Consider the following 9,883-nt stretch of genomic DNA (forward strand, 5'->3'; position numbering starts at 1 on the left):
GGGCCTGCACCGCGGCCCACAGCTGGCGGCCCAGCGGCTCCTCCGCGGTGCCCAGCGGCGCCAGGAACAGCAGCTGCTCGTACTTGGCGCGAATCCACGACTCGCGCTCCTCCCTGCAAGGCCAGGAGTCAACAGGGGGGCTCTGGGGATCTCTGTCCCCTAGCCGGGAGACCCTCTCGGGACCCGCACGCCCCCGGCCACCCTCCCCCGCGCTCACCGCGAAGAGTCCCGCGTGGGCTTAGCGCGGCCCCGCGTGTCGCTCTCCCACACGCGGTTGGCCATATCGTTGCCGATGGCCGTCAGCACCAGGGTCAGCTCCCGCGGCCAGTCGTCCAGGTCCAGCGAGCGCACGCGGGACAGGTGCGTGCCCAGGTTGCGGTGGATGCCGGAACACTCGATGCAGATGAGTGCGCCCAGGTTCAAGCTGGCCCACGTGGGGTCTGGGGACACGGCGCACAGGTTGGCTCCCGGCCAGGCCGCACGGGACACACCAGCATGCATCCGCGAACCCTAACCTCGCCGGAGATGCCACCGCCCAGGTCCCTCTGCTGCCCCTTGCACTCACTGGGAGCCCCGCAGTCCACGCAGATGGAGTTCCCCTTGGCGTTCCGGATCGCCTGGATGGCCACGGCTTCGCTTTGGCTGTCTGTGCGCAGCTGCAGAGAGAGAGTGAGCGTGGCTCCGACCTCCCTCGGAGCCCTCCCCTTCCCCAGACGCCCCTGTTCTCCTCCTCCCATCCGCCCACTGCCAAGCCCTTACCTTGACCTTGCTGCTCTCACAGCATTGCAGACTGGCTAGGATCTGACTTTCGATGGCCTGGACCCAGGCGTCCCGCTCCTCAAAACTGGCAGCCTCAAAGTGCCACGTCTGGCCGGTGCTGGACACGATCAGGAACTCAAAGTTTTCCTCTGGGTGGGGGGATGGGATGGGGTCAGGAGGGACGGAGTTCAAGCAGGGGCTGCCTTCCCCCAACCCGCCCTCCCTGGTGTCCCTCCCGAGCCCCTGGGAGTGGGCAGTGGGGGTGGGGGAAGCAGAGGACGGGGGACAGCAGGAAGCCCGAGCACATGCAGGGAAAAGCAGGGCACCCCCACCCCTCTGCACCCCAGCTGAGCGCCCCTCCCGGCTCCCCGCTTGTTACCTGCTTTATAAATATTTCTTAAACTACCAAAGGATTTTAGTTTCCACATTTTGCGCTTGGCTGGTTTCCCGAAGCGAAGGAGATAGATAGAATGGAGAGCAGGACAGAGAAAGACCAAGAAAGAAGAAAGAAGGAGAAACAGGAGGAGAGATAGAGACAGTGACAGAGTGCCAGAGACGAAGCAGGACAGACAGATGGGGAGAGAAAGCAGAACTAAAGTCAGTGGCCCCGGAGCAGAGCGGAGCAGAAGCCAAGAGCCATGAGAGTAGGCAGATCTGGAGCCTGGGTCTGAGCACCCGGCAGAAAGCAGGGGCGGTGGGGATGGGTTATCATGGCCACTGAGGAGCTGGGTCTCTGGGAAGAAGAGGGAGGGTCGGGATCTGAGTGAGTGGGCATGGGGGGAGGGGCCAGCAGATGGGTGACCGGGCTGGGATGAGGGGGCAGGGGCAGGGGTCACTGGGAGACGGGAATGGGGAGCTGTAGTCAAGGGCTACGGGGGAAGCCTGGTGATCACTGAAAGCTCTTGGGAGCTGGGGCTAGGTGGTCACAGAGTCCAGGAGCTGGGGAGTCGGTGAGGGACGCTGAGAGCAGTGGCTGAGTCCCTGGGGGCAGGGAGGCTTCTGAGTGCAGCGGCTGGGGTGGGGTGGTAAGTGGAACTGAGGGAAGCAACAGGAACTGGAGGGTCATGAGAGGGAGCAGGGGCGAGACATATGGGTGCCACTGAGAACAGGGGCTGGAAACGACTGGGGGAAAAGTCATCGGCTGGGGAACAGGGAAAAAAGGAGAGGGCCTGAGTATGTCCATCCACTTTGTCACTAGGTCCTGTGCACTGGTAATGGTAGCCAAGCACAGCTCAGACACTTCTCCTCCTGCTGCAGAGCTGGGCCAGGACCTGATGTTGGGATGGGGGCCAGGGTGGGAGTGGAGCCGTCACCAGGGCCTCACCTTCCGCCTGCCCGGCCGAGCCTTCGGTCTTGGACGGTGTCGTCAGTTTTTTCCTCCTCTGCTTCTTCACCATGGGAGAAGGAGGGGGTTCCCGACTCAGGGGGCTCAGGTCTCCAGATGGGGTACAGTCTTAGGGAGGAGGACACAGCTGCCTCAGCTGTCCCCTCCACAGATGTCCTGATGTCTCCATAGCCTGCCTCCTCCCCTGAACTAGCCTGGCATTTTAGGGTGTCCCTCCTCAACTGTCCCTCTCCAGGAGTTCTCCCTGGGTCATTCCTAGGGCAGGGGGGAGGTGAGCGGTTTAGAGTCAGACCTGCACTCAGATCCTGGCTCTGCCACTTACTGGCCTTGAGACCTCGAGCAAGTCACTTAATCTTCTGAGCCTCAGTTTCTTCATCCCTAAAATGGGGATAATAATCTTGACCTGGCAAGGTTATTGTGAAGATTATATTTTACAGTCTTACTTGCTATTCAATGCATACACAGATATACATACATATTTAATATATGCACAAGTATCTATGTATATATCTATAAATATATATGTATTTCTATTTTTTTTTTGAGTTGGAGTCTCATTGTCGCCCAGGCTGGAGTGCAGTGGCATGCTTATGGCCACCACAGCCTTGCTCTGCTGAACTCAGGTGATCCTTCCGCCTCAGCCTTCCAAGTAGCTGGAACCACAGGCACGCACCACCACACCGGGCTAATTTTTTGATTTATTGTAGAGACGAGGTCTCACTAAGTTGCCCAAGCTGGTCTTGAACCCCCCCTGGACTCAGGCAATCCTCTTGCCTCTGTCTCCCAAAGTGCTGGGATTACAGGCATGAGCCACTGCACCTGGCCAATATATATGTATTTCAAACATGCTGAACATGATGGCTGTCTGTGTACTGGATAATGTTCTCTATTTAAACCTCAAAGCAATCCTTGGAGGTAGAGGCTATTATCTCCCTTCTACAGATGAGGAAACTGAGGCACGAGGAGGCTAAGGAACTTGCCCATGTGGCAAGCCCAGGATTGGAGCCTGGCAGTTGGCTCTAAAACCCCCTTGTGTTAGCCATTATGACAAGGTATGACTTAGGCTGGACCTAGGGCCCAGTGGGTGGGTATTCCCATGGGGGGCTCCATGTGTTCACTCACGAAATTATTCCATCCTCCAAGCCTCCACCCCAAACTTATTTCCCACCACATCCCGTTTGGATCTGGAAGTCAGTGGAGGAAGCGTGATCCCCACTGACCGGTGCTGAGGGCTCGGGCCAAATTCCGGTCTGGCTTCAGCAGGTGCTTGGATGTCTGGTCTTGTGGTGGTTGCAGGGAACTGGGGCTGGGCTGGGGCTTGGCACAGGAGTAGTGGCATCTGCCAGGAAGAGATGAAGCCTCCGCGAGCCTGTCTCCTGGCCCCGTGCCCTGTTCAGCCCCTCATCATCACCCACCTCTGCATGTCCAGCACCAGTCCCCACTTCCCTCCTGCCCCTCCCCAGCCCTGGCCTCTCCCCTGCCTCCCTGCCACGAGCCCCGCTCACCAAGGCCTTCACCCATCTGGACGGTGCTCATGTCCTTGACCAGCCCATTAATGCTGGCGGAGGGGCCAAAGGCAGAGATGGCCCTCGGGGGCCGCTTGCCGGGGACTTTGACCGTTGTGCGCAGCAAGTCCATCTCTTTGCCGTGGGTGCTGTGGATGTAGTCCTGGAGGGGAACAGGGCCAAGAGCAGAGGGAAGGCTGGGGCGCTCGGTGGTGCCGGGAAGCAGTCAATGGTATGGCATGAAGAGGGACTGGGAGGGGGCCCTGGAAGCTCGTCGGGTTGGGATGAGCATCTGGAGGATGGGCCCATCAAACTTGGCCCAGCAGTGTTTCCTCCAGAAAGTTCCCGGAATGGCAGGCCAGAGAGAGGGCTTTTCTGGGTGCTCCCTCACGAGACTGCAAGTTCCTGGGGAGATGCCATGACCCGTACATTCCTGGCATGGACACATGGTGGGTTCTTAATACAAGCTTGCTCAACTTAAGAGAACAGGACTGGTTGGGCGTGATGGCTCAAGTCTGTAATCCCAGTGCTTCGGGAGGCTGAGATGTGGGGATTGCCTGAGCCCATGGGTTCAAGACCAGCCTGGGCAACTTGGCAAGACCTCATCTCTACAATAAATTCAAAAAAAAAAATTAACTGGGCATGATGGTGCGTACCGCAAGTTCCAGCTACTTGGAAGGCTGAGGTGGAAGGATCGCCTGAACCCAGTAGGTCGAGGCTGCGGTGGCCGTGAGGGTACCACTGCACTCCAGCCTGGGCGACAGAGTGAGATTCCGACTCAAAAAATAAAAAGAAAAAGGTAGTGCTTCCCAGAAATGTGATGCTTGTCAGAGGCACAGACAGGTAGAGCTGGAAGGGTGCCCAAAGCTGGCCAGAGAGGCCCAGGCATTGCCACTCACATTAATGCTGGGGTGGTAGAGTAGGAAGCCATTACTAGACAGGGTCACGTATTTCTTCTTCCATTCTTTGTTCAAGGAATTGCCACTTCGCTTTAACAGGAAGCTCTGGAGTGTGGAAAGATACGTGTGGGAGAAAAGCCAGCTGAGATCAGCTGTCCTCAGCCCGCTCCAGCCCAGATCCTCACCTGTTTGATGGGGATGGCTCGCCCACTCCCTGTCATCTCTCCTCGGCTGTCCAAACTCCGTTTCTCAGAGTCACTGCCCCGACGATTCTGGAATGATTATTGGAACCAGAGAGAAGGATAGGTAGAGGGCTACATTGATGGAAGGACAGGGAAGAAAGAAAAAGAAAGGCCCAACAGAGAAGTCGGGGGACTAGGGGAGAAGGGCAGGGGACAGGGGACAAGAGGGTGGGGCTCAGCATGTCTAGTACCGCAAACAGGCTGGTCCTGCGCTTGGCCGCCCGGTGCAGAGACCCTGGGGTGCTCAATCCAGCTACTGCCACTGCCTCAGCTCGGAGCTCCCGGTGACCAACGTTGGGTGAGGACGGGAGGGAAGAAGAGTAATCACTGGTGTGGCCCCCGTTACTAGCCTGGGTGCGTATGAAAGAGTCAGAGCAGAGCTGAGGTACCCCCACCCCACCAAGCTACACTTGCATCTAGTTATGGGGACTCTGAGACATTCCTTGATCTTCTCATCATGTACTTCTATTATTATTAATCAAAAATCGACCGGGCATGGTGGCTCATACCATCACTTTGGGAGGCGGAGGCGAGAGGATTGCCTGAGTCCAGGGGTTCGAGACCAGCCTGGGCAACTTGGCAAGACCTTGTCTCTACAATAAATCCAAAAAAAATTAGTAGGGCGTGGGGGCGCATGCCTGTGGTTCCAACTACTTGGAAGGCTGAGGCAGAAGGATCACCTGAGTCCAGCAGGTGGAGACTGTGGTGGCCATGGGCATGTCATTGCACTCCAGCATGGGCGACAGTGAGATTCTGACTCAAAAATAATAGTAATAATAATTAAAAATCCTTGGCCGGGCTTGGTGACTGAGCCTGTAATCTCAGCATTTTGGAAGATCGAGACAAGTGGATTGTCTGAGCCCACAGGTTCGAGACAAGTCCGGGAAACTTGGCGAGACCTCATCTCTACAATAAATCAAAAAATGAACCGGGCATGGTAGTATACGCCTGTAGTTTCCATTACTTAGAAGGCTGAGGCAGAAGGATTGCCAGAACCCAGCAGTTCGACACTGGGATGGCCATGAGTGTGCCATGGCACTCCAGCCTGGGAGGCAGAGTGAGACTCCAACTCAAAAAAAAAAAAATCCTCACAGTGCTTTCCCAAGATTGACCGCACAAATATTACCCCACATAGTCTTACTGATAACCTTGGTAGGTTAGATGAGTCGCTTAAGGACACTGCCAGTGGTTTCCCAAACCTGACTTCCAGTCCCAGGTACCCTCTACAAATATCTGCTTGTTTCCCTGCTCTCCCAGCCTTCTGGTTTGCTCTGTATCTGTCCTTGGATCCCTAGCCCTTCACCTGCATCTTATCAGCCCCTCTGTGGACTCTGAGATCCCAACTCACCTGCCCGGCTACGGGGGTGGAAGCAGCTGAGTGACTTGGGGAGCTGGGCAGGGACTTGCAGGCGGCCAGGAGCTGTTGCTGTTTGCGCAAAGTCACCACCTTCTGGGCCACTGAGAGGAGTAGAGGGGAAGGAGGTGTGAGCAGGTTGGATATCCAAAACCACCCTTCCATGCCCAGCTTGGAGACATCCCCAGTAGATAACACACGCCCCACTGCCTTGTCACCGGGGCCTTCATGCCACGTGCGGCCCCACCAGCTCCACCTGCCCAGAAGGACCTTGTAACTAGGAAGCAACCTCTGGCCTCCCTGATTTCTCCTCCCTCCTACAGAGACAAGTGCCCTGTCCCTCACAGAGAGAGAGGCCTGTATTCCTGACCTCCACAAACACCCCAGGCCCCTAGCTCCTGGCTCCCCACATGTGCTGGAGATCACCACACTCACCCTCTTGGAAGACCCGATCCACGTTGAGCCCATAGGTTGCACAAGTCTCATAGTAGCTGCAGCGTTTCATGTCCGTGCACAGAGCCCTGGCACGAGCATCGCCCACCACCCGAGGGGAGGAAGCACTGATCCTGTCTGAGGGGACAGGAAAGGGGCAGGTTTGGACAAGGGGTCCCTTCCCCGCTTTTCATGATTCCCTTTTCCTTGTGCTCCAGGCTCAGCGTGAGCCCACTAGGGACAGCGTGTGACCAAGTGGACAGGGAGTGTACAAGCCCTTCTTTCTGAGTGCTGGGCCAGCTCACGTGCCCAGCAGCCTGTGAGTAGGCTGGGTGACTCTGTGTATGTGTCTTCAAAGAGTACTCCAAATGAGTGGCGCTTCCTGACAAGGTCACACACGAGTGATAACCACCCTACCCTGCAAATCCACTGAGCCCTGACTTGGCAGGAAGACACCAGCGTGTGAACTAGGAAAAGGCTGGATGTTCATGGGTCACAAGGGGACCGCTCACTTTGCAGCAAGAGATCAGCAACAGGTGAGGCACACACCTATAGAACAGGCAAGCAGAGTCCCTCCAGCTTGACACAGGCGGGTCCTGGCCCCGGTAGAGTCTGAGGGCCTCTGAGTCACTACCTTGAGAACTAGAAGGGTCTCTGCCTTCCTGTTCCCTCCTCATTTCCTTTGTGTTTTCTCTTGGTTTTTAGATAAGTTCCTTTAAAAGGCATCAGCCTGACCCAGCTGTAGCAAAGGGAAGATGGAAAAGGGTTTCTATCCACGTCAGGATGAGATTTTCTGTGTGTCCCATGGTGGTGGCCCTGGGAAGTGGCAGTGTGGGAACAGAAGGTAAGTGACATCTCAGGAGAGAAAAGGTGGCTACCAAAGCTGTCCTTTCCTCCCTGGGGTCCCCTTTCTCTGCTCAGACCTTGGGAAGTTTGTGTTTGATTTCCTGATTCCCTTATTTGGAGACCAGGCTCACCCCAGAAGAGACTGGAATCCAGGTGGCCATTTCCACATCTCACCAAGCTCTCACGCATGGTGGGCAATACCCCGGTGTCTTCCTCAGGGCCTGCCCTGAAAGCAGTGCTTCCCCACCCCACCCCCTTACCTTGTGTCCCCACCAGTGCCAAGGCCAGGCCTCCTCGTCCCTCCCCCCGCAGGGAACTCAGCTGCCCATGGAGACGGCTCACAGCCTGGAAACTGTTCTCATCCTCCAGGCTGAAGACGAAGATCACAGCATCTGCCCAGCCTGAGAACTTGCGTGGGGTGAGGGAGCAAGCACAGAATCAGACAGGTCCACTCCTCGGCACGCCACCCAGGGAGAGACCGGGGAAACCGCGCCCCCTCCCTTGGCCAGGGCCAGCCCCAGGCAGGCCGCCTTGCCCCTCACCTTGGCATCAGGTGCCCCAGCCTCCTCTCGGATTAGCACCAGATGAGTCTGCCCATCCACCAACATCTCTTTCTTGTACTGCTCACCTGTCCAGAAGAGTTGGAAGGGTAAGAGGTCAGAGATGACAAGTCACCAAACCTCCCCATACTCCTCGTCCTTAGCAACCATGGCCTTATCGTCCATTGGTCTTACTCCTGGATCCCTGACCCCCGTCTGCAGCTGACTAGGACTCCTGAAAACTCACTCTCCGTCTTCTCCAGCACCTGGTATGAGCCTGTCAGGAATCGGTGAATGAGCGATGACTTCCCACTCCTGGCGTCGCCCAGCACACCCTGAGGGCAGTCATGGAGCAGATATGGCAGAAATTAGAGAAGGCAGGATGCTTGGGTCTGCACAGTCCAGACAGCCCAAAGGTACTGGCATGTTAAATCATCCAAGCAGGGCCCAACAGGGCCTGGACGATAGGAGAGAGCAGTTGGGAGGATCAGGACACACATGTGGTAAGAACTGATCCCAGGCTTGAAGTGGACCACAAGCTGAAGAGTGCCAGAAATTTAGTGCCAGTTTTGTATGTATGTTGCATTGTTTAAGAAACATACTAGCCGTGCGTGGTGGCTCACGCCTGTGATCCCAGCACTTTGAGAGGTCGAGGTGAGAAGACTGCCTGAGCCCAGGGGTCTGAGGCCACAACTTGGCAAGACCTCGTCTCTACAATAAATCAAAAAATTAGCTGGGTGCAGTGGTACGTGCCTGTGGTTCCAGCTCTTGGAAGGCTGAGGCAGAAGGATCGCCTAAGCCCAGCAGGTTGAGGCTGCAGTAGCTGTGAGCGTGCCACTGCACTCCAGCCAGGGTGACAGAGTGAGACTCTGACTCCAAAAATCAAAAGGAAATATACTAGACCTGTGTGTACATGTCACAGCACTAGGCTCTCGGAAAGTTTTGCCCAGTTCTAGGCAGTAGAACGTGAAGGCCAAAGGGCAGATGTCAGAAATGAGAAGCCCGCAAGAGGAGTACAGACACTCAAGAAAAGGGGAAGAGAGCATCAAGACTAGAGAGGAAAAAAGTTGTGAGGATGCAGCCTCAGGATGGTGCTATGAAGGCAGACTGTCAGGAGAACTGGAAGATGGCTTCCCATTCTGAGGGAGAGAGAGAGAGAGAGAGAGAGAGAGAGAGAGAGAGGAGAGAGAGAGACACGAAGGGAGAGCGTTGAGAGAAGCGAGAGCGTTGAGAGTGAGCGGCCGGGAGGTCCGCCTTCCCTGCAGGCAAGGGGCCCGGGTTACCTACCAGGCGCAGTTCAGGAATCGAGCGGCTCAGAGTCCATTCCTGGCTATTGACCACAGCCTCTGTAACGGGAGAAGGGCAGTAAGAGGGGAGGCTCCCGCTCCCCTCCTGCCCCTGTGGCTTCCCCTAGCCCCCAGCCCCTGCGTGGCTGCGGAGGCGTGTGGCACACACGGGTCCGAGAGTGGTCCCCAGTTCTCCCATCCCAGCCCTCTCCCCACAGCTGTTGCCGCCGCTCAGCGGTTGCTTAGCAACGAGCCAGCGAGACAAAAATACTTCAGTCGGCATCTCCCTGCAAGCACCTCCCCAAACGTGGGCCTCTGTCTGCCCCAGACAGGGAGACCGGGGCCCTGACAGCGGCAGGTGGTTTCCCCTGGAAGGGGAGTATCAGAGGGGCTCCTCCCCGACCTCCTGCTTCCCAGGGCAGATCCCGGGAGGAGGTGCCAGAACGCAGAAGAGAGCCGGTCTTCCTCAGTCTCCATGTCACAGGACAGAAACTGAGGTGAGGGCTTTCCCTCCCGTTCTCAAGGTCAACGGCCCGGGGCCCCGAGCCCTCCCCACGGCCCCCGGGAGAGAGCTGGGATCCTCCTAAGCCTCCCTCTCCCCGCCCGCGGGCGCCCTCCTGGAGAACCGCGGGAAGGGCTCCATCCCCGGGCCCAGGGAAGCCGCAGGCGGGGGAGA

The 9,883-nt window shown here is 57.0% G+C and overlaps 1 protein-coding gene across 1 annotated transcript in view; it reads right to left on the reverse strand.

Moving 5' to 3' along the window:
• Positions 1-9,331, reverse strand: part of AGAP2 (ArfGAP with GTPase domain, ankyrin repeat and PH domain 2) — a gene marked incomplete at its 5' end in the record, with an annotated part of 10,531 nt that extends 1,200 nt beyond the window's left edge. Inside the window, 18 exon segments of the mRNA XM_021713805.1 lie at positions 5-113; positions 218-440; positions 566-656; positions 760-908; positions 1,139-1,198; positions 2,084-2,212; positions 3,325-3,417; positions 3,420-3,443; positions 3,610-3,772; positions 4,509-4,613; positions 4,694-4,780; positions 4,942-5,100; positions 6,099-6,208; positions 6,540-6,674; positions 7,643-7,790; positions 7,925-8,010; positions 8,169-8,256; positions 9,209-9,331. Of these exon segments, the coding sequence (XP_021569480.1) occupies positions 5-113; positions 218-440; positions 566-656; positions 760-908; positions 1,139-1,198; positions 2,084-2,212; positions 3,325-3,417; positions 3,420-3,443; positions 3,610-3,772; positions 4,509-4,613; positions 4,694-4,780; positions 4,942-5,100; positions 6,099-6,208; positions 6,540-6,674; positions 7,643-7,790; positions 7,925-8,010; positions 8,169-8,256; positions 9,209-9,331 (2,082 nt within the window).
• Positions 9,332-9,883: the final 552 nt, after the last annotated feature.

Source organism: Carlito syrichta, unplaced genomic scaffold, assembly GCF_000164805.1.
Source record: "Carlito syrichta isolate Samal-C Ts95f unplaced genomic scaffold, Tarsius_syrichta-2.0.1 Scaffold304744, whole genome shotgun sequence".
NCBI classification, from domain to species: Eukaryota; Metazoa; Chordata; class Mammalia; order Primates; family Tarsiidae; genus Carlito; species Carlito syrichta.